At 39.9% G+C, this 24214-nt stretch overlaps 1 protein-coding gene across 4 annotated transcripts in view; it reads left to right on the forward strand.

Moving 5' to 3' along the window:
• The window catches only part of LOC308058470 (amine oxidase [flavin-containing] B-like), a 55374-nt gene that overhangs the window by 26439 nt on the left and 4721 nt on the right, over positions 1-24214 (forward strand). For 3 of the 4 annotated variants that reach the window (XM_080374281.1, XM_080374278.1, XM_080374279.1), the window contains exons 4-14: positions 7201-7305; positions 8047-8138; positions 10921-11062; positions 12364-12513; positions 13161-13320; positions 14744-14840; positions 15617-15670; positions 19918-19975; positions 20945-21042; positions 22144-22255; positions 23874-23936. In XM_080374281.1, the coding sequence (XP_080230407.1) occupies positions 7201-7305; positions 8047-8138; positions 10921-11062; positions 12364-12513; positions 13161-13320; positions 14744-14840; positions 15617-15670; positions 19918-19975; positions 20945-21042; positions 22144-22255; positions 23874-23936 (1131 nt within the window). The remainder of the gene's footprint in view (positions 1-7200; positions 7306-8046; positions 8139-10920; positions 11063-12363; positions 12514-13160; positions 13321-14743; positions 14841-15616; positions 15671-19917; positions 19976-20944; positions 21043-22143; positions 22256-23873; positions 23937-24214) is intronic. The other variant, XM_080374280.1, reaches the window with a different exon arrangement.

Raw genomic sequence — 24214 nt, forward strand, 5'->3', positions numbered from 1 at the left:
TAGAACTGAGTGGTGTTTCTTCTGTAATATCAGTGATATGTGTGCTGAAGCTAAACAATGTGCCTTATTTAAGCTTTTGTCCTGTTCTCTGGAAATCCAAGGACAGTATCTCCTGTCATAGTCTGCAGTATAGAGCCTATGAGCTTTAAAGGGATCTTTGGAAAACTAGGTAAAAATGCTTTCATTTTTCATTGTGTATCTTAATTAGAGTGCAGTCAGAGAATGAAAAGTCTGTGAGACTCTCAGTTGCCATCAGTTTAAGCAAGGCAAAATGACATCACATCTTTTGTTTTTTCCCCTTTTTGCTGACAATTTGTAAGCAAGACCTTGGGGAACTGAGAATACTTCTGAATCTTTTAGAAGCTGGGCATCTGGTGTCTTGAAAAGGAAGCCAAGTAAATTCAAAGATGTTAAGTTACTACAGGGCCTTGGTAGGTGTTATTACTGGAATGCACATCTGTGTTATTTTAACTCTTTACTAGATTTGAGGATGTGGGCATTCCTGTCACAAGATGCTGCATCATTAATCACATTTGCTGGTAGCCTCAAAAGCGAGTCTGAGGATTGGATAGGCTGAGGCTGGTGATGGCACCTTCCAGACTCCCACAAAGGATGTCCTCGCTGTGAATGAAGAGCAGTCATTGGCAGGAGTGTAGGAAAGGCTGGTCATGATTCAGTCTCATTGAACCTGCCCTGTAAATAAATGGGCATCTTTCCTTTTTTGTGCTAGCTGCCTGGCAGTAATTGCAAGAAGGAAGTTCATAATTAGGCCTTTTTAATTAAAAAAAAAGATAGATAATATTTATATTACAGCAGCCTAAAAGAAGCAAGATTATATACAGCAAATCTGCAAAGTGATCTCTGTCAAAGGAGACTGTAAAGCAAGATCTTCCAAGGTATGTTTATGGATCAAGCAGATTGACTGGAAGACTGGCAGCTGTGACCTAATGGTAGCACGAGGATGAAAGTGGTAAGAGAAATGAACTGGAAATAAAGTATGCATTTCTTAATTAAATCCGAATGGAAAGAAACTTCCTCAGTCTTAACTCTCCCAGACTCCAGGTCTGTTCCCTTGGAGATAAGGAAAAGGAGCTATGCTCCCACCTAGCTTCTTTAATTCAGGCTGCTGGGAGACAAGCAATTGTATCTGATTGTAAGAACCAGTTTTGGTTTCCCTTGAGAAGTTGATTGAGGTCTACAGAAAAACAATTAAAGAAATGTGTATTTCATACAGGAACATCTGGCTGAGCATACTGGGTTTCACACGTCTGTAAAATTTTATGTGAGGTTTCACTGGTTTTAGGTAAGAAATTTAATAACCTGGAGTATCTCAGAAACAAAACTAGTGAGGCCAGTGTTACTCTTGCTTTAAAGGCAGTAGTTTAGTTGTGAGAGAGCATGTGTGCTGAGCATATGTTCAGAAATGTTAGGAGCACATGCTCATTTAATGTCTTTCTCCCAAATGAAACTCCTCTTTTCTCCTGTTCCCATTAATTTTTGCCCATTTACCTGCTTTTAGGAGTGGAAGGAAGGTTTTTTTAAGACTAATTCTAGAAGTACTGATAAGTTTTCTCTTGATTTTATCTGCTTTGTTGGTAGGTTTAATTTAGGTGTTGAATGCCACATGCAGGCCTGGTTTCAAAGAGTGTTTAGAAACAAAATCCCTATAAATCTGTGTTTCACAAGACACCAAAATGCCTTTTGGAAAGATGGGTTTAGTGTCCAAACCAAAAAAAAATCCCATTCTAGTAGGAAGGAGACTCAGTTAACTTTTCTCAGCTGATTGGAACAAATAGTTATATTCACTTTTAAATTCAGAACAGATCCTCAATTTCCCTTTCTAAATCGCTTCAGTGTTGGCTTTTTTCTTCTCATTCTGCCTTTTTTTTTTTCAGGAAAGACAAGTATTCAAGGGATTGCATGGCTGATATGGCAGAGTGAAGATGGACATCATTCCTATAATATTGTTCCCAATTAGCTTCTTTCCTTTTCAGGATGCATGTTTCAAGCCAATATGTCTAGATGTGCTACACTTAAAAGGGAATTACTTTTGCTGACCAAATTTCACAAAACACTCTGGCATCCGTGGCTGATAATCTCAAATTAGATATTGAAAGGTATTTGGAGGATATTTTGGTGTGACTTAATATTGTAGCTTTGCACCATTAATTATCCAGGGTTTCTTGTGCTGCATTTATATATTCTAAGCTGTATATCTTTTTACCTGTAGGATATCTGGCAGTATTGTAAACAGCTGAGCATGTGAGCTCCTGAACAGTTCTCAAAGAAGGGAACTTTAATGAAGTTCAACACTGTTAACAGTTTTCCAAGTAGTCCTGTATACCTCTCATCTTGGTCCAGCTAGTTGCTGTGTTTTATTAAGAACTATGATTACACAAGAGGCTTAGCCCCAAAGACACATATTGTTAGATGCTATGGGTTAAAACAAAACCAAAAACCACTCCCACAAACCAAACTGAAAGGATAGTTTCCTACAGGGCAGCAGATGAAAAACTGAGTGTCAGAGACAGGTACAGAGTTACAGCCTGAAGTGATGCTTTTCTGTTTCTTATTTTCATTCTCACATCTTTGTATCTTAACATTTCTGTGCTTTACATGAATGACACTAGGTTTTTAAGTTGAGAGACCAAGGCATGCGTGAGGTACCAGTGCTGTGATTCAGCAGAGGGCACTATGTGCCTATAAACCTATGTAACTGTGAATTAACATGCAGAGTGACATCTTGGTGAAGTTAGCATCAGTTACTCCAAGGTTTAGACGATTTCGCTGAGGGAGTATCTGTGCTTATGCAGTGATGCAGAGAATGCACCATACCATCTTGTTTCTTCCAATGAAAGCTGACTGTATTTATAAGATGTTTATACTGTGCTATAAAAAATGCATGGATCATTGGCACCAGGGGCTTCAATTCACAGTATTGCATCCCACTCAGGCACTGCCTTGGTACGTAGTGTTTAGGGGAGCATGAAGTTGCCTTGTGCCTGCAAAAGCAGACTTTCTCCTGAGATCCTACTCTGCATTGAGGTACTGGTGGTATTTCCTGGCAAAGTGTGTCCTTTCTCAGCTAATCATCTACTCACTCTGACAGGAGAAAGTGTGTGGGATCCAGTCCCTATGCCCTCCCGGATGCTGGGGCTGATGTTCAAGGGGCTACTGATACTCAGTTGCCATGCTATGAGGTTTTTTCTCCCTGTAATAACCCACTTCTAATGTCAACTATTTGACCTGAAACAGAGCTGATGTATGCAGAAAGTTTATTTCTGTACTACTTATATTACATGGGTCCAGTATAACTGAGCCAAACATTGGTTGACGTGAAACAGATGGATGAGAAAATCTACTGGGAATTGTAATATTTGTGAGAAACACTGGATTTCTCATTTCCCTGTTTGTTTATTCCTGAGACAGCTGGCTTGCATGAATTTCCTCCTTATAGTTTCAGCTTCTTCAGTATGCTGTAGCCCATACTGTGGCAACAGCCTTTGTAAGCAGCAAGTGACCCATACAATAGCAGGTAGACCTCTAACTGCTGATGCTGGTGTTCTGTCTTTGGAAGCATTGCAAGTGGCATCATGAAATGGTTTCTAAAAAATGTATGTATCTGTATTAAGTACAGTTAAGCCCTTAAAAAGAAAAAAAGGTAAGAAATACTTCTGAGCCTTATATACTAGTGTTGAAAATATGTCACATGATCAGCAGAGATGGTTATTATTGCTGCTTTTATACTACTCTGATTTTGGTATTAAAATATTTGAAAAGGAAATATTTTGAGCATCTTGGGGCATATTTTTCATCTGTGTTGTGTTCTTCTTTAGAGATTTTAAAGAACCAGGAAGTAATGGAGAATGCTATTCCCAACAGTATGATGGAAATAGGCAAATTTTGCCTAAACATCAAAAAGGTGGTTGTATTTGCAAAAGTGCAAATTCATCAGAAGTAGAGCTGAAACGTTTAATTTTGTTGGAAACTGCTCAGAGCTATGTGTAGTCTTTCTGTAGCACTGCTATTTTTGTTTCTGTGTAAAGCCTAGTCTTGCAGTCTCTTCTCAAACAAAACGCTGACAGTTCCTGGAGTTTTGTCTATGTAGGAAGTAAGGATCAGGCCTTAGGTAAAGTCTTAGGAGCTCTTGAAAGTAACTTTCAGAGGAGACTCCTAACTTTTGATGATTGTTTTGATTTTTCCAGGTTGAAGTTTGTTCTTATGCTTTATGGGACTTGTCATCCCAGATTTCTGCACAAGAGACATACCTAAGAGTTCCCTTTCAGCTGTTCAAATGCAGTGAAATAGAAGAATACTGAAACAAAGACATGTTTTCTGTGTCTCTTAGCTGTGCACTCATGAGGAAGCACTACAGGGAATTCATAAGACTTGAGTTAACTCAGAGGGGATAACTCAGGACTGCCTCTGGCAGAGCAGGAAGCTCAGAACAAAATCAATTATTGGAATAACCAAGTCTGATACTGTCCTGTTTTTTTGAGCACAGCAGTATATGTGTTTTTGTAAACCTAAATCTGGGAAATGCGAGGTAATTAAACCCAAACTGATATGCTTGGTCATTGGAATACCGACATGGTGTTCAGAGTATTGAAGGGTGGCTCCAGTGTTCAGAAGGCGGCACAGTAGAACTGACTTCTTGCTGTCATTGGAGTTCATTACAAAATTTTAATGTGCCCAAAAAGGCTAAGAGGTAATTACCAACATGGTTCGGATGTTACTAGCTGGGGTAGGAAGGTACTGAGTCTGAGAGCATTTGCTTTTCATTCATAGCCCTTTGGCAGCAGAGTATGAAGGTATGCCCCAGTTCAAATTAATTTCATATTGAGAGACTCCCTGATAGTACCCAAACGTCTGTGTCAGGACCAATGTTTCTAATGGAGCTTGCTGAGTTAATCTCCATCTACAGGGGTATGTGTTTTCCTGATTCCAGTTTAATGTATTTAGTATGGTTGAGCACAAGAGCTGTAGAAATGCACTTTTGTTCCATGCTGAATGAAAACAAAACAAAACCAAACAGACAAAAACCCAAAACCAAAACCAATCCTCTATTTTCTGGAGTATTTGTGAACGTGTGCTGTGATGTCCGTTCTTAAACTGAAGACGCTAGGTTTTCAGCCTTGGTGCCTCTGGTTCATGGAGTGACTGGAGATCTACTCTGGCTCTGACAAAACTGCTGTTTGAAAACTTCTTAAAATTTGATGTTTGGCATTTTACAAACCATAATCTATCCTCAAAAGCACTGCAAAATGAAATTGTTGTTTTGCAGCTACTTCTTCATATGTCCATGTACCAAAGAATGAAATCCTTTCCTCCCACACTTTACTTTCTAACTTTCATTACCTTGTTGTTTCTGACAAGGTTTCTATTAGAGTTCTGCATTTGTACAAATACTAGCTGAAAAAGCAGTTGTTTCTTCACTTTCTCTAACCTGCTGGGATTTTTTTTGTAAACTAATTTTCTCTTATTCTTTTCCTTATGTTTGATTTTTGGTCTTACTGCTTTTGAAGTATTTCTCTCTCTGAATTAGAATTCCTCAAAGTTGTTAGCCAGCATTTTCCTAGGTTATATCTCATTATGTTTTTTCTGGACCGAGTTTTTACTCTTTCAGGACCCCTTTGTGCCCTTTTACTGTCTCTTCTGGTGCTTGTAAACAGCTGTGTATTTGAATAATACAATCTCTGTCCCTTCCTTCACATTATTAATAAAGGGGCTAAATCAGATCAAGCCTGCCACTCCTTTCTGTAAGTGGTATTTGCATACTTCTCCTCAGCAAGACACAATGTTGTTGTTATATCTGGTTCAATAATTAAATCTTGATGCAGTATTTCTTTTTAAGCTAGTGTAAATATTTTTTTAGTGATGAATCGGTGTGGCGTTGAGTCAAATATCTATTAGAATTTAGTACTTCCACCAACTGACAGTCATGCTGATGCACTGCCTGCTTAAATACGTAATTTAATGTAAGTTTTGAAAAATCAGATGTGGCACACAATATGGCCTGTATTGTTTATCTATTTTATGGAGTCCAGAATACACTGTGAAAAAATGAGTAACCACATAATGCTAATGAGCATTTTTCCCTGAATTTTAAAAACTATTATGCTGCCATCCATATAGTCAGCCAGAAAGATCCCATGTGAATAAAATAGCTCTAAAATTACCTGTTGGCTTGTACTCATAATTAAGCTAGACTTTCTGAATATCTAGTAGTGGAGATAGAGATATGTAACATTTAAGTATTAAGTATGTAACAATGTAATTATAACATTTGTATTGGTCACACTATTGGTTTCTGGAATTTATGGCTAAGGTGTTGGATAGGAAGAATGAGTCATTAATAGTAAATGCTACATTTTCTGTAGGGCTGGGGATTTTTATGTTATTAGAAACCTTTTTTTTTTTTTTCCAGGAAGGTCTCTGAGCTATGATTTTAGTGTGTAGTAAAGCTCATCACAGCTGCTTTTGTCTGATTTTGAAAGAAAAAAAAGCCCACTAAATAAAATTAACAGTTCAGTCTTTTCATGAACATTTAGGAGAAAAAAATGTAACATATGGGGTGGTTTTTTTTCAGTAACAAATAGCAAGTTTTTCATCTCAGTTGTGCGGTGCTGTTCCATCTCACTTTTTTGGTCTGATCTTAGTGACTCTACTGCAGAAGTGCCCAGTATAAAGCTTTGAAGATACAAAGCAGTATCAGTTCTGCACACAACTGACTTAAATCAACTGTGCATCACGCTTCAGTTGCACATACGGAATAACAGGATTACAGAATGGTTGAGGCTGGATGGGACCTCTGGAGGTCATCATGTTCAAACACCGTGCTCAAGCAGGGTCACCTAGAGCTGGTTGCCCAGGACCGTGTCCAGGCAGCTTTTGAGTATCTCCAAGGGTGGAGACTCTACAAACTCCCTGAGCAACCTGTGCCAGTGCTTGGTCACCCTCATAGTGAAAAAGTATATCTTGATGTTCAGAAAGAACCTCCCATGTTTCAGTTTGTGCCCACTGCCTCTCATTCTGCGTGTGCACACAGACACAATCTGTCAGAGGCTGTTAACATGTATTGATTAAATTTGTACTTCCTTCCAGTGAACGCTTAACTATTTGGTGCAGCTTCCCATGCATAGAAGCCATGATTTATGGGTGAGTTTAGTTTTGATTATGTTTTTGTTTCTCATCTTGTAGGGTAAGTCTTATCCCTTTAAAGGTCCATTTCCTCCTATGTGGAATCCGTTGGCCTACCTGGACTACAACAACTTATGGAGGACCATGGATGAAATGGGAAAGGAGGTATGGCATGAGCAATTGTAGCTGACTGTCTCAGCTCAGCTTTACCTCCATGAGGGGCAGAGTGAAGATGGGGCTAAAATGCAGACAAAGCTACTGTAGTTTGAACAAACCTGGTACTGGCAAGAGCAGCATCGTGCCATGCATTTTGGTGTGCGCTGGTGGTCAGAGTGTGTGTATAAGTGGCATCCTTGCAGGCTCTACTGAAGGCCATGCTGCTGAGGCTGCCTGCAGTCATACCTTTGCTTTTCTGAATATATGAACATTAGGATCTATGCATGTGATTTTTAGCACTTTGCCTGACGATTGGGTAAGTAATAGTTTAAAAGGCTTGTAGACCTCAAATGTATGCCCATTTCTGCCCTCATCTTCAACTTGCCCATTTTACTTTGTTACCAGTAGTGTATGTTTTCATTGACTGAGCTACCGGGCTTTGGGAAGAGGTTGCCGTTACTTGCATAGACGAATGGGAGAGACATTCCCCAGTGCTGTAGTTTGCCTTTCTAGGCAAAGTTCGTAACTCTAAAATTATTCTCTAAATCTCCTAACAAAAAATAAATAAATAAATCTTAAAACAAGCAAACAAACAACAAAAACCCCTAAAAGCATCCTCTGTTAAGTTCACTATATTACCTGCCAGGAATTTGCAGGCTGAATTACCATGTAAAGATGAGATTGTGTTTGTTGTCTCTTTCTTATGCTACTCATTCATTTGATGATGAATACTCTTTTATGTCTCCTTAGATTCCCAGTGAAGCTCCATGGAAGGCTCCGCATGCAGAAGAATGGGACAAAATGACTATGCAAGATTTCATAGATAAAACTTGCTGGACAAAGTAAGAAACTCTTTGATAGAAAATATAATAGCTTATATTTCATATACCTTAGAGCTCCAAGTAAGTGTTACTGCTGTGTAAACAGATATAACTACCACTAGAATACAGCCTTTTTAAAGAAATGGGGTGATAAAATCTTGTAATAATGGACCACAACACATGTCAGCACACACAGTAGATTCTGTTTTATTTCCCTAAATTTTTAGACTAGAATAAAGGTAAAAGGAAAATGTATTTGGGGAGGGATATGGGTAGTACCTTCATCTGTAACATGCACTTTTTTTCTCTTTACTGTGTGGCTAACCTTTAAGAGAGGAATGCTCTGGCTACAGCAGGTTTTTGAATCGAACTTGATGGAACAACACACATTTATTCTGTGCTGGACCAGCTGATTTTACCAAACTGCTATAAAAATAACGTTTGTCTTGAAATAGCACTAAATCACTTTAACACCTATCATTCTATTGTTTAACTGCTGTACCATACCAACTAGGGAAACTGAAAATGCTTCCTGTTTTTATGTATATATCAAAGAAGTTTTTCTTTACTTGCCATTCAACGGCGGTTTGATTGGTTTTCTTCGCACTGAAGAAAAAAATCATTAATTCTGCCTCGCTGTAAATCAATTCAATTTCTACAGCAACCTCTTCAGAATTGCTAAGCACCTGACACACGGCTGCCGTGAGCCTGCACGAGCTTGGTGCAGAAGCCTGCTAGCACCCACTCAAGCTGACACTGTCCTCAACAGAGGCATTTTTACAGCTTCAGCCAGCCTCTAGAGAGAAACATCATCATTGTTAATGGACAGTAGGCTCTTGTCCAAAAACTTTTAATCTTCTGGTTGTTTTGCTTTAACAAGAGTGACAATTGCATAAAAGCATATAGAAAGCCTTTGTCATTTGTATCACTGTCCATATTTAGTAAAACCACATAGAAATGTATGCTTTTAGTTTTGCTGGCCATCTGAACCTCTGATTTGGTAAGGAACTATACAAGTTAGCAAAACGCCACACATCAGTAGTCATTCAGGGTCTGATAGCTCATGGACTACAGCGATTTTTTCAAACTCTGATGGAATAAGACTTGACATTTTACCTGAATATTGGCGTAACTGTCAGCCTCCCTTAATTCCAAGATGCTTTTCAGATTTTGTATGTGCATCTCAGCTTCATTTGCTCAGTTTGTTCAAGATGTAGGTAACATGCCATAGAAACTTCCCAGCCTGGAAGGTAATGATCCAGAAGGGTAATCTTCTACTATTTCCTGCCATCTAACAGACTGTACCAATTTGCTTTTGGCTAGAGTTGCAGGCTGGAAATACCCCAAGTGCTCTTGGTTGAAATCATACTGCCATTTCTAGGTAAAATCCCAGGAAAAACTGGGGAACAGAAATGCTGAAAAGCAATGAGAGGTGGCAGAAACTAGGAGAATTTAACCACCATCTAATAGCTTCTGCTTATGAAATATTAATAAATGCATGCAGTAATTCTCCCATTAGACAAAATATCTTTCAGAGCTGATCATGTTTTACAGTATGTGTTTATACAGACAAAAAATGATACATATTTTCTGTATTATTTTTGTCTGTCAAGAATGAAGCCAGAATGCACCCATATTTCAGAAAATGGGTCAGCTTTTTACTTCAGTGGGACTTTGCATTTTTAGAAATGACAGAAGATGCCTTTTTTCTATATAGAACTACAGCTGTTTGAAATCGTATTTCTGAGGGGGTGGGGTGGGTGTTTTGGGTTTTTTGGGGGGGTATTGTTTTTTGGAAAGTTCAAAGGCTGCAGAAGGAAAGAAGCAACTAAGTCAATTCTGCACTGGCTTTGGAAGTTATTGATTGCCTGATGCCTTGCATATGAAATGCCTATAGAATCTCAGACCCTGTCAATCACAATGCAGTTAAGCAGAGCATCTCCTGGTCCTGTCTATGTCCCTTTAAATTCCTCCTCAGAGTGAGGGCAGAGGAAGTATTTACTTCTAACAGGAGGAATGTTTCCCTGAGCCTTAATTAACTCTGTCCTAGTGCACCCCAGAATCTTGTATAGGTTTATACAGTGATTTTCAGTAGAACTGTTGTGAAAGCACCGACCAGAGTTCATAAAGCAATGATCCTTTTTCAGACACAGGCCACTTTTCCAGTTCTGTGTTCATCACCATTGGCTGCCAGAACACTATTTAAAATACTGAGTTGAGGAACCAAAAGTATCCTTTCCCCTTTCTTGCCAGACTTTTGCATGAATGTGTATATGCTGTTTCTTTGCTTCTGGCTTCCTACTTAGATTTCTTTCCTTTTTGTGTTCCATCTGCAGCACCCTCCCTGAGCAAAGCAGAGGAACAGGCAGTGAGAGAATGCTGACTAACCCAGAGAGCTTAGATAATTAGCTTAGAAAAGTTCACTAACTTTTTTTATGACAACTGTTGAATAGTCTTTGTGCTGTGTGCTTGAGGGACAGGCATTTAGCAGGTGCTCTGAATCTAGGGTGACAAGCAAATTGTATTAGTAACATAGAATGACAAAAGCCTTCATGGGCTCTTGTGTCTCCTGAAGCCCTAATTCAGTTGGAATACAGTAGTGCTTGATTAGCAGTTTTTTGTAGGGTTACTTCAAAAATGTTGCATAAAAGGAATTGATAGTTTCCTACTTCAACTGAAATTAAGAAATCCTTTGTCCACAGTGAAAGAAGAGGTTGCCAAAGACAGTCTCTCCCCTACTCAAAACAATCTTGTCACCCTTCTTCAGTTTTTAAATTAACTCACTTTCTTGTCTTTGTTGCAGTGCTGCCAAGAGTTTTGCAACTCTGTTTGTGAATGTGGATGTCACTTCTGAACCCCACGAGGTCTCTGCCCTTTGGTTTTTGTGGTATGTGAAGCAGTGTGGTGGGACAGCAAGGATATTCTCAACGACCAATGGAGGACAGGTACTGTCAGCCATCACCTTCTGCGGCTCGTGACAGGCCTTGTCTTGATTTCATTCTTTTGCTTGTTTATTTTAGTTCAGAGGGCAAACTGAGCCGTCCATGATTTTGAGCCAGTAGCACATTGATAACTAGTTCTATTCATTTACACATTAATCTGGATGTTGCAAAATAGTGTTGAAGGCTGTTCCTGTGCTGAAGGCATTGGCCCTGGGATCAGCAGATTTGTATCCTGACTCTGGCTTCCTTTTGGGCTCTGTTTAGAACATGTACTTTGCCTATCCATGCTGACAAAATAAGGTTTTACTTATGCTTATTTCTGTCATGAGGCTGAAGCAAGCCTTACCACTTTGGAAGCACTTAATGGAGATGTCAATATTAGCTGCACAAATCTGTAGAGTGCTCCACATTAATACTGAAAATATAGCCCAGAGCTGGGTTCCTAAAGATGCAAGCTTCCAAGGATTACAATTCTTAAGATTTTAAAATAATTCTGAAGAAATTGAACACCCCTGCTTAAATAGGATACTCCTTTGAAAAGTTTGAAATGTGGTGCATTAGTGCTGCTTTTGCATTTCAAGGAAGTAAAGACACTGCTAATGATCTTCTACTTGAGAAATGCAAAATTTACTAATTGTATGAGAAACAATTGTATTTTTGGAAATGCAAATTATTTAATAATAAATAATTACAATTACAAATTCATTAAAACATGTTAAAATGCATAAATATTCATATATAATCAACAATGATAGATAATGTAACTGCAAATATGTTTAATAAAATATTGTTTGAGTTCTGTATTACGTTAGAGGTAATTTGAGTTTAAGTTAAGTCAGATTATATACTGCAGGAGACATTTTTGGAGTGAGCTACGTCATTATACCTTGTTATTTATTGTGAGGATCACGGGTCCTACCTCTGATACACAGACCTCCACAGGGGTAAGAGTGAACTCAGAGAAGGGCTGAAAAGTTTAAGCACTTTTCAGAAGTCTTGCTGATTCACACAGGCCTGTCAAATCCATTTGGAGACCATGTGAGAAGGGATTTTCTCATGGAGTTGCTGATACTTCTAGTTTTGGCTGGTGGTCAAAAATGGGAAGTACCTGAGGAGCTCACCGAAAGAGAAAATTACATGGAAGTGTTTTCCTGGTGAGATTGCCAAACTTCCCAAAAATGTTTTGATAACAATGGGAAGAATGGGGTTTGTTTTCAATGCCAAGCAAAATGTTTTTCATGATGCACCCTTCACAAGCGCCAGTCTGCTGAATCTGCTTTGCTGAGCTGTTTTCTGTGTTTCAGGAGAGGAAGTTTGTTGGGGGCTCTGGCCAGATAAGTGAGAAAATAATGGAGCGCCTGGGAAGCCGAGTGAAGCTGAGGAAGCCAGTTGTCCACATCGACCAGCTGGGTGAAAGTGTCATAGTGGAAACATTAGATCATGAATTATATGAGGTACTGAAACCTTTAACATTTAAGCAACTGTTAGTGCTGGGATAGCTAGAAAAACTTTAGCTTTTCCTTTTCAACATCTCCAAAATCCTGTACAAAAATGCAGCAGATTTAACTGACTGAGAGGAAGTCACACTTCCTGATTGTGTCAAAGAAATAGCAATGATAGAGCTTTAAAGTGATGCCTGAAAAGCAAAGTGTAAATTCAAACTCTTCCTTTGCTAGTGTCTCATCTTTGTGTTCAGTTACCTTCCAAATTAGAGGGTAACTGTAAGGTAAACAAAAAATGCAGCTTAGTAATAGAAATAGAAATAGAAAAACATTGCAGGCTTTGCTTCCAAGTTGTAACAAAGGAGTCCAGATGGAAGGGAGACCAATGGACTCTTAAAACATAGTGCTTTTTTTTTAACCATTGGAGAAAGAGCAGCTGCCCATCATTCAAACAGATGGCTGTTTATATAATGTTTGTTTGTTGTTTAACAAGCAAGATTTTGTGAGGGTTCAGTTTTGCAATTCTTATGCTAAATGCCAAAATTGCTTCAGAAGATACGCCTTGCAGCCTGCCCAGGTGTCTGCCAAGATCATTAGAGCAGTATGTTTAGAATGAAGTAGTGGATAATATATTGGCTTATGTATAATTTCTTTTCCAGGGCAAATATGTGATCAGTGCCATTCCCCCAGCTCTTGGTTTGAAGATTCATTTCAACCCACCTTTGCCCCCAATGAGAAACCAGCTCATCAACCGAATTCCCATGGGTTCGGTCATCAAGTGCATTGTGTACTATAAGGAAACTTTCTGGAGGAAGAAGGGTATTACATTTTTTTTTAAAGAAATAGTAGTGACAGAGAGAGGAAAGAGGGTACATGGTAACGGAGCAGACTTTGAGTTTAGAGTATGGAGTATGGAGGACCTTAGAAGGACCTTCATACACTTCTATGCCATTTTTGCCATCCCTTGTTTGAGAAACTTGAGAGATCGATCGGGAAGAGAGGGTGGATGGAGGAATAAAAAGAAGGAGGTTGGCATGAAGGGATAACTCATTCCTGTTGCTTATTGCCTTGGTTGTTCTTTGTTATCCTTTCCTTTTCTTTTAGTGGCACCTGGGTATGAGATGAGTCTCTCCCACTTGTACAGTAATGTAAAGGTACAAGTGATGTGTGATGGAAAGAGGTTTTATACCATCAGTTATCAGCCTGTAGAAATTCTGCCTTCTGCATGCACTGGGCAGGATTAATTTAAGGTGTCCTCACATAGAGATCCCCATCTGAGCTAGTCATCCTGAACTCTCTTTACATGCTGAATACTTCCATCATGATTCCTCAGCTCTCTTTTAGAACGTACCAAATCTAAGACAAAATGCAGTGTAATAGCACCCATTTCTCATCACTGGTTTATGAGTCCACATCTGCATTTGTGTACAAATGTCATCCATCCTTCATCTTTGTGAACGATTTTAAGACTTTTGTATCTTGACATATTCTGGCTATTTGGTTTGTGATGGGTTGGCAAGAGGTGACTCCCATTTCCTGATAGAACCACTAGTATGCATACTGTGCTTTGCTAACACCATTGTTCTTCTTTTAAGAACAATTTATTTTCTCCAAACCCTTCTTGTAAGAATAACTGTGTTTTCAAAACAATGTATGAACATAAATGTCATATATGGAAACAACTGTGGTAGTGGCGCTTGAACATCTTCAGAATCTGAGAGCAAACTGTTTCAGTGCGATTAATAATTACCTTGCTAACTGGGTTACAGAATAATTTATTTTTCTATCATGAATTCAACAATAGGAGATTCCTTTACTGACTTTCTGTTTTAAAGATGCTTGAAAAGTATTGTTGATTTTCAGCACATCTCAGATCTAAACTTTCCCTTCTAGAGATCATCTAGCACTTCTTTGACTCAAGGCAACACCACACTACACCGCCTTGCAGATCAGCAAGGGAGCTGTGTGCTAATCTTTGTTACTTGATGTGGGTCACTTGGTTATTTTGTTTTCCTTTGTTTTCATTTCTCCCTGTATTAGAATCAGAATCAGAGAATGACAGAGATTGGGAGGGACCTCCGGACATCATCTAGTCCCATGCCTTGCTCAAAGCAAGGCGAATTTAGGTCGGGTTGTTTAGGGCTTTTCCATTCAAGTTCTGAGTATTTCACAACTCCTTGGAAGCTTGTTCCGGCGTTTGGTTACCTGGATCCTAACTTCTTTTACACTTTGTGCTTAACAGGGTATTGTGGTACCATGATCATTGAAGATGAGGATGCTGCAATTGGTTTAACACTTGATGATACTAAGCCTGATGGCAGCTTTCCTGCCATAATAGGGTAAGAGACAAAGAAAGTGTCTAGTTAATGCCTTTTTATTTTGTTTTAGAGGCAACAATTGAACCTGCTACTTTTGAAGGGAGACACTTTAAAATAGTAATTTTTTAATACTTTAAAAGGGTTGAGTTTCTCAGTGTGTGGTGAATATATTCTATGATTTTTTCTTTCAAAAAAGTTATCTCTATGATTTAATCACTAGTTAAAAAATTAAATTCTGTTTTTCTTCTTTTTCTAACTGTCACCTTTGGCCTTTTTCTGTGGCAAAGTACAAAACTGGAGAAGAGGAAAGGAAGGAGAAGAAAAAAAGGGGTTGTTGCAGAATGTAAAATTTTCTCCAAATATTTTACCTCCCCCAAATCTTTCAGTTCTTTAAGTGAAAAATTGTTTTCTAGTATTATAGTTTGTTTGGTTCTGTTTCTTTAAACAGCCAGAAAGCATGATCAGTCTTAGAAAGTTTATTAAATGATAATTTCCAGTTCAATCCCAGGCTTCACCTCTTGTTGCTATATGCCTGCACCCACTGCTGTGTAAAATTAAGGTCATTGGGAAACAGCTCATACAAATATTCTAACCTGAATCTTAGAGTAATTCCTTCCACAGTGAGTCCTTCAAGCAGCCGGCAAAGCACATAACATTGTACAGCGAGGTGAAATGGGTATTTTGGATGGAGACCCAAAAGCTAATTATTATGAATTGCAGCATCCCATCATAGGGTACTGGCATTTTAAATAATGTAGTAACATAATGGAAGTAAATTGTTTGTGGTCTTCCTACAGCTTCATTCTTGCTCGGAAATGTAGAAGGCTGACAGGTCTCACAAAAGAAGAAAGGTAAGCACAAACACTGGAGATCTGCATGGAATCTGCATCAAAATCTTGTTACAAATGACCAGAGCAGGAAAAAAATGCCCCGATTTGAAGGAATGTGTCTGTAACCTTGTGACAGTTTGCAGACATGTCACTTTAAGGAAGAAGGTATTGCTTGGTTTTGGATGAAGGCCCCACAGGGTTCCCACAAACCAGCAGCAGATGTGGCAGGTAGCCCCTGCCCTTGGGAAACTCTGTGGTCCTGGTTCTCATTTTCCAGCAGGGCTGCTCTGCTTATATGGCTCTAGCAAAAGAACTGCTTTAAGCTGCTGAATACGAAAATAGTGTAGATATTCTGCTGCCCTCAGTGGGAAGGGTCCAGTGCTAGCCTCACCCCTGACACCACCACCACTGCCCTGCCCTGCTATTTCTCTGGCTTCCTGCAACTGCACTGAGCTCTTTGAAAGCTTGTTGGAAAAGACAAGTTTGGCCACTGTGCTTGATTTTTTTTTTCTTTTTCTAATCACCCTGGAGGATCCTTTCAGTATTTGTAACTTAGCGGAACCTTGAGGCTGCTGTAGCTGCCATGAACAAGACCCCAGCATCATGAAGGGGTCAAAAAGCTGCCTGCAGCTCTCCACCTTTAGTTATGGGGGGGAAAAAATGTCCTTCAGGCACAGATGAAAGTCTTTTTTACTGTCTTCTTGAAACAAATCTCTGCATACAGTACAGTTCTTTGGTTTATTACTAAAATAGAATTTACAAAGTAATGAGTTTTTTCCATCACACTGATTCACAGTATCTGATCAAATTAAAGCTACAAGTAAAGAGTGTGGGTATGAGAGCCTAATTTTGACATGGAGAAAATGCATTTGTTTTTAAAACATGCCACAAGAAATACGGTGTCCAAGTAAACATTTTTCCAGTACTAGCTAGTCTAACTAGAGAAGATGTAGCCATCTCGGATTAGGTTTGCAGGTAGTCTAGCAGTCTGTGGATAATGGGTGTAAGTGGGGCTGTCAATGTCCCAGTCTTTTGAAATGACAGCCTGGTACTGCAGAATACTTTTAATTTTGGCAGGAATGGACAAGGCAGCCTTCTCCTCAGCACTCAGGCTTTGAGATAGACCCCAAGCAGGTGACTGACAATAGTGGTAGTGTAGGTATTCTGAAATCCAGTGTGCCCAGTATTTTAAACCATCGATTTAATATCATTAAACACCAGATGATGTCTTACACTGTGTGTCAATACACTGGATACAACTAAGCGTTTGCAGTTTTGAGAACAGTTGCTGCTTCTGTGAAATGAAGGGCTGTCCTGGCTGCTTGCAAAGTACCATGAAGGAAAGGTTGCTTTCCTGTGTGCTTCAGAAGCATTAGCACAATTATCTAACCTTGCTGCTGCTTACAGCCAAGTTTTAAACAAAAGGATTTTGAACTCTTGTCTTTCAGGGAACAAACCTTAGACTAGGAGGACTTTGCTTTAGTAAAGAATGGTTATGAAATATACTTACATGGGTACCTAGCAGAGGTACCCTGTTGCAGGGGTAGCTTTCTGGCTTCTGTAGTCCTGGCTACAGACAGCTGAGGCAGGAACCCACTGGGCTGCGCTGCAACTCATCTGCTGTACGTGAGCACAAGTCTCCTTCCAGTAGAAATTGGAGTTCAGAAGGCAGAGTGCAAACCTGGACCTTCTCCCGGTGTACCCTCAGGGTGCAACCAGTTTGTGTTGTTTAGATGGGGACTATGCAGGGAGGGATCTCTTCTGCGGACAGGCTTCTTGTGGCACCCTACAGAGAGTGCATCTCGCTGAGGTGCTGTGCTTGCCTGTCAACACAAGCTGGACTCTCCCTTTATTGCGTTGATGACAGGGTAAGGTTTTCGGTAATCCTTGCGTATGAAGAACAGGATGTAGAGTCCATGGCAGCTGTCCTAAATCATGGCTGGGAACAGCAGTTGTGGGAGGGGATGGAAACCATTTTACAGCCTAAGCCAGACTGAAGAGAATAAAACTCACTGCTGCCGTCCAGCTCATTGTCACTGCTGCCATCCACGTCGTCAAGGTGCCAATGAGTAATTCCAGTGGTTAGATTGTGCCCTACCTTTCACAGCTGTGCAATGAAGGTGATGGCATCACACAGTGCCATGGAATAAGAAACCAGGGAAAAGGGTTGAGTGTCTGCATGTGCACTTCTTCCACTCAGGGCACAGTGCAACTCTTAACAGGACCTTACCTAGGTAGCTCCAGACATCACATTCCTTTTATCTAGTGCTGGTGGCAATTTCACAGCTGACTCCAAAGACAAGAAATAAGGATTTTACTTGCTGTGTGCTTCATATGTTCAATGCTAGCGTTAACCATCAATCCATAAATATGTATGTATTTAAACTATTCAAGGACAAAAAGTGCAGATGTTGCAGAGAGACCAGCACATCTGCAAGGGTTGCTCTTACTGTGGGAATATCCTCAGTGATAAATTACTGTTGGTACAATTCAATCCTTTAGAAACTGCTTTTCTGTGATTTTTTTTCCTGACAAATAATACCTTATTATTGATAAACAATTCCTTCCAAGGTTGAAATTTCTGAAGAGTCTGAAGATGCCCTTGACTTGAAGCTTAATATTTTCTTCTGCATGGTTATATTAAACTAACTTTTATCTGTTTGCAATGTAGTTAGCAAACAGCAGTGAACTTGCACCTCCTTGGAGCCCTGCAGTTGGCCGTACATGAGAATTCCTACCAGCCTCTGGTATGCCATTTCCAGGCTCCCTGGAGGGTCTGCAAGTCACATGTGAAGAAAAGGCAGGGCACAGGCACCTCTAGAGGGGTCCTTCTCATCCCTGTCGTGGTGCTGGGAGGAGCAAAAGCAGATAGGTCCCAAGGTGATAACCCACTTCCCTGTGGAGCTCTGTGGTGCTGACCTGCCCTGAAATCAGGAGCCGGTGGGCATTTGTGAGAGGTGGTGGGCAGACCTCAGCAGAGGCTTTGCTGGATCATGCTTTGAAAATTGCTTTATTCTGTTCAGATACTGGGTAGGTGCTGGTGGTCTGCGGGGCACAGTGGTCACCTCACTTAGGGAGAGACAGAGAGAGAGAAATGGAAGGAATGTTCCCTTTTGTTATGGCTGTGGCTGGATTCTGACTGCAGAGAGGATGTTCGTAGATAGATCCTGCAGTCCTCCTCTGAGTCACTGTGTCACCATGCATTTCTGCTTCTCAAGCAGGCTGACCCTTGTCCTCTGCCCCAGGGCACAAGGAAGGGGCTGCTTCTGTCCTCTCTGCTGCTTCTGGGCTCGGTATGTGCCAGCAGCAAAATCACCCCATGGCTCTTCCTGAACTGTAGCAGCCTTCACTTTCTTGCTCAAGCCTCAACCTGCACAGGAGGGCACCTTCTTCAAGGCCCTTCAGGTCTTCCTTATTATTATTTTTTTTTTTTGTCCCCATCCCCTTTCCGTAGCATTCTTTGAGTCCAGCTGCTCATGGGTATAGCTGGGCTCCTGTATAGTTGGGTTGCTTCATACAGCAGCACGGGTACGGTTTCCTTGTGTACTTACATAGCTGCAAGTGTAGCCCATACAGTTACAGAGCTGGGACTGTTTTATTTCTGTGCCCAGCATGGCTTTCTGTGAAGCACAGGATTTGCTTCTGGAAGTAAACACCTTTCCAGTGTTGTGTTTGGATGTTTGTTTTTCACAATTGTTAATTATTATTTCATTTTGATCTTGTGTTTGGGAATTGGTGTGCAGCTAACAGTAAACAGTAAGACTCGTAGGAAGAAACTTACTTGCACTTGGGGTTTGCTACAGAATGAGGTATATTCATGGATTTATAGACTCATAAACTGAAACAGGAGGAAATTTTATAGATACAGAAATAAAGTACCGATTCCCTGAGAGCCTCAGTCTATCAACACCTGCATCTTTGTAGGAACAAACCGTAAGTTAGTCTATGTGACAAGACAAAAAATTGCTATGACTTACTACTTTTCTTTCCTGACAGTCTGGAGAACCTTCAGATAATGTATGGATTTGGGCTGCTAGAGGTATCTTCAGGGAACAACTTGCATAAATGCTGGTAAAACCAGCACTTACACAGCACAGGAGTTTATTTCTAGTGACCCAGAGGCTGACTAATTAAGATAGATCTCAAAAAGCTGGAACCTGAAGTTCAAGCAGATACTGCTCCTTGTTCTCTTGGAACTAGGACATACTAGAGGTGGCTTGTTTTCTCCTTTCCTCACACAGAAATCTTCTGTTGCTCTTCTCTTGCAGGAAGACGAGGCTGTGTGAGCTCTACGCAAAGGTTCTGGGATCAGAGGAAGCTTTACATGTAAGCACAAAATCAAAACCATTGCATCTCTTGTCAGACTTGCTGAGCTTGGGAAGGGCAGAATGAAACTGGAATTCAGCAGTGCTGTGCCACAGCACTGTGTAGTGTTTTTGGAAAAGGTACCTCTATGGGAGCACTTGCTGCCCTTTCTAGAGGAGTGGAGAGAATTATGGTAAGTCTTGGGCTGTGCTTGACAGTGAGGATAAGAATGAGCTTCCGAAACATTTAAAAGGCAGGCATGTTCTTGTACAGCTTCATGGGTAGCATTCACAGTGCTTACCACCATAAACCTCAGCTGTTTTCAAATGTGACAGGCTTGCCTTTCCCCCTCAGGCTATGTTGATCATGATGTTTCTTCTCTCTTACTAGTTGCTAAGATCCATTGCTGAATGTGTTGGGGTGTTTTTGCATTTTCCTTGCCGCCTTTTCCCTGTAATGGTAAATACCTGATAGGATTTGTGTGATCTCACACTTAGTGTATGTGATCAATGCCATTTACCCTTTAACGGCAATTTTACATGGTTTAAATGTTGTAGACACCAGTCTTGAGATTGCATCATTTTAAACATGATATTGTAGACAGAACCATGCAAGTGCCATGCTTTGCATTTTGAACAGTATATATTTGTATCCAATGTATATATTACAAGCATTATACATGTGTATACCAGAGGTTAACATTGCTTTACATGGCTCAGAGCATAAATTTACATTGATAGATTAAGAGGATTATGTTCTACAGTGGCCAGATTAGCTAGGTCTTTTTGAGAATAGCTAGCAGCATCTAAAACTAAAGGCTTATTGTGCCAGATCCATGTTGCATTAAGAGACTTGTTAAATGTGCTCATTTTGTCAGGTGTTGACATGCAACAAATCATAAGCTGTTCTTCTCTGCTGTCTCCTTAGTTCTTTTATTAGCTTCTTCAGGACTTTGTCCTTTCCTTGAGTGGATTAATATCTGTTTTACAGCCAGTGCATTATGAAGAGAAGAACTGGTGTGAAGAGCAGTATTCTGGGGGCTGCTACACAGCCTACTTCCCACCAGGCATAATGACTCAGTATGGAAGGTACAATGTCTATTTATAGTGGGCTTCGAAGTGGTAAGATAAGACCAAGTTAATAAATATTCTCAGAAAGGTTCATAAATCCTCTGTCACTGTTTTCTTTATACCTTTAAGATCACTGGGGAACATTTTAAGCCAGTATCATAACCTTCCACTTGTCTCGGTTGGGTTTTTTGATGGATGAGTACAGTATCATTAGGGGGTTTTATTCACGTTTGTTATTTGGTGAATACAGCTGAGCAGGTTCTCGGAAGGGAGCTGGGGAAGCTTTCACAATCTGTTTACAAAACTAGCTTTGGGTATTTGAGATTGGCGTTACCGTTTCCAGCACATCTTTAGTTGGTATTTTATGAATACTGGCAGTGAATTAATTCTTGCCAACATTGACAGTGATGAGTGATTTCTTTGGACTGTTCCTTTCTGTTTAGCAGTCAAGGCTTAATATAGTAATCAGTGTGCCATTGTACACAGTCGTCTCTGACATAATTATTTTTGCATGAAAACAAGATTTACCAAAGAGAAAAAGGCTTACTGGTCCAACTGGTGATTGGATTCAGATACATAGTTCTTAATGTGGTGGCATAGCCTTACTTTTAAAGTATAAGTTTTCACAATTTAAAAAGAACTTAGAGCAATAAAGCAGTTGTACTGAAGAGCATATGGAAGCCTTAGTATTTAAAGTAATTTTAATGGTAATTATTGCAAATTCTGGCAAAAATAGAGTAAAACAACTTTTTTTTTTTTATTATTTGCTTGTTACTTTAGATATCGTGGGGATGTACTTCAGAATGCTACACTGTGCCAGTAATGTCTAGCATGGGTATTTATGGCACTAACTGAAATCATGAGACAGAATAAATCTCATCTCAAATGAATTGTCTTTTACACCTGTGAGCAGTGTAAATGTTTAGTAAATATGAACACTGTTGTGTTTACTGTAAGAAATGAAATGCAATGCAGACTACCTTTCCAGCTGAACTTACCAGGAATTACTATCTTTATGTGCTCACTGTTATTTAAAATTTTTTATTCTACTATTAACCCAAGGATTTCAGTTCTCTTTGCTGATATGGCTGATGTGACTTAGTGCTTGTCCCCCTCCAGGATCATTCGGCAGCCCATTGGCAGAATCTATTTTGCTGGCACAGAGACAGCCACAGAGTGGAGTGGATACATGGAGGGGGCTGTACAGGCTGGAGAAAGAGCAGCCAGAGAGGTATGGATTCAAGCCCAAAACAGGTGGCACTGTCAAATATCCTATGGAAAATGAAAGATGTTCTGGTTGGAGGTGAAATGGGAACTGAGTGTTGATAGCTTCAGGCATTCTGAAATCTGGATGCAAATCCCTGCAAAGGGAACAGACTTCAAAAAGGATGATGGTTTTGCACTTAGATTTGGAATGCTTAGTAAGGGCTCTCTATTTCGTCGAACTCTTCTCTGTTTCCAGGATCTAAATCCTTTCTTCTTTAACAGAAATCCCACATTCTCACCTAGTATTTTTTTTCCCCCCAAATGGGTGCTTTGTTAGTCATCATACTGAGAGATCACGGCCATTAGCCTCACTAGGAACAGCTCAGTTCTGCAGCTCTACACACCAAGCTAGTCTCTTCCTCAACTCTTTCCAACAATACCATTGACACAGTGATATGCCATTGAGACAGCCTTATGTAAAGTCATTAAACAATGACTTAAAATATTTTCCTTCTGAAAAAATGCCAGTTCCTCAGGTATTTCCAGGAATATTGCAGTTTATGAAGCAGCAAAAGAAATTCCATCTGTTTTATGAGCTGGAGGGAACCTAGTGGCTAAAATCTACAGTAATTGAACAGAAATTGGCCTGGAAGGGATCTGGAGAGTTTGTGTAGCCCATACACCTGCCCCAAAAGACAGAGATCAACTGTCCCATTTTTGGAGGTTATACGTAACCTGTTCCAGAAAACCTGCAGAGCCTCTCTAATGCAGAGACATTGCAGCAGAACCTTCATAGGCCTCAGCAGGGAAGTTGGCAAGGGAGGTTGACCGGTAAAAATTTTGATGCTTTCCTTTCCTCGTTTACTTGTGAAAGGAAAATATGTTTAAAATCTAGTGCAAGGGTGTTTCTCACGTTCCTGTATTGAAAAGTTGGTGGGGTCCCGGAATCTTGTCTAGAATAAAAGCTCATTGTAAAAGACAGAAAATCTTAAATCTGCAAGTGCCTGGAACAGGAAAAACAATATCAGCACCTCAATTTTATTTTACTGTAGAAGTTAATCTTACTGTCTTTCATGACTCTTTTCAGATAATTTTTGCTATCCTACTGATCTCAAGTATCTTTGATACTTTGAACAGTTACTTTTCCATTGTGACGGTTTTCTTTTTAGTCTTGCTTTTCTCTGGTTGAAAGTGGTGGTCTGTCATCACTTACAGGATTCTGTTCCTCTTCCGACATCACGGTAAAATTAGCAAAACCAGCTACTTGTGGCTATATGGCTCGCCTATGCAGTAGCTGGTTTACGCACACCTCACTTTGCCGTGAGTGTATACGTAACTCTGTCATACTCATATTACCAGGTTCCCATGGGACCAGTTAAGTTCCAATATCTTGCATGGACTAACTAGGCATAGAGAGGTTTTCCTGTTACTATTTTCCACTAGGAGCAGTGTCTTATTAAATACCAGGCCTCCCCAAAAATAAGTTGTATAACCATTGAGTTTTCTTTTAACATTTGAATACACAGCAATTTATGTGTTTGGTTGTTACCTTCATCATGCCATTTTAAAACAAATTGAAGCTAGCTTTTTTTTCCCTTTCAAAGAATGAATGGTACTTACTAGAGAACGTTATTTATTTTCAGATACTGTTTGCTATGAGGAAGATCCCAGACAGTGAAATTTGGAAGCCAGAACCTGAATCTGTTGTAAGTCTTTCTGTAGATTAAATGGATATTTTTTTCCTATGGTTTTGCTGGTGAGATAAAATTTTGTTGGCTGTTTTTATTTAAGTTTGCTTAATAAAAGCCACAATAAACTTTCAAACTTTCCTTTACTCCCCAAAACTGCCCTTCCATGAACAGGAACGGATCAAAACTCAGAGGGGGCACCCATCTGACAACTCTGTAACATGGGATTAGAAAGGATTGCACTTTTTAGCTGGGCTATGAATCCTTTCCGTGTCTCTTCTTCCCTTTAACTGAGA

Source organism: Falco punctatus (genome assembly GCF_963210335.1).
Source record: "Falco punctatus genome assembly, chromosome: 2".
NCBI classification, from domain to species: domain Eukaryota; kingdom Metazoa; phylum Chordata; class Aves; order Falconiformes; family Falconidae; genus Falco; species Falco punctatus.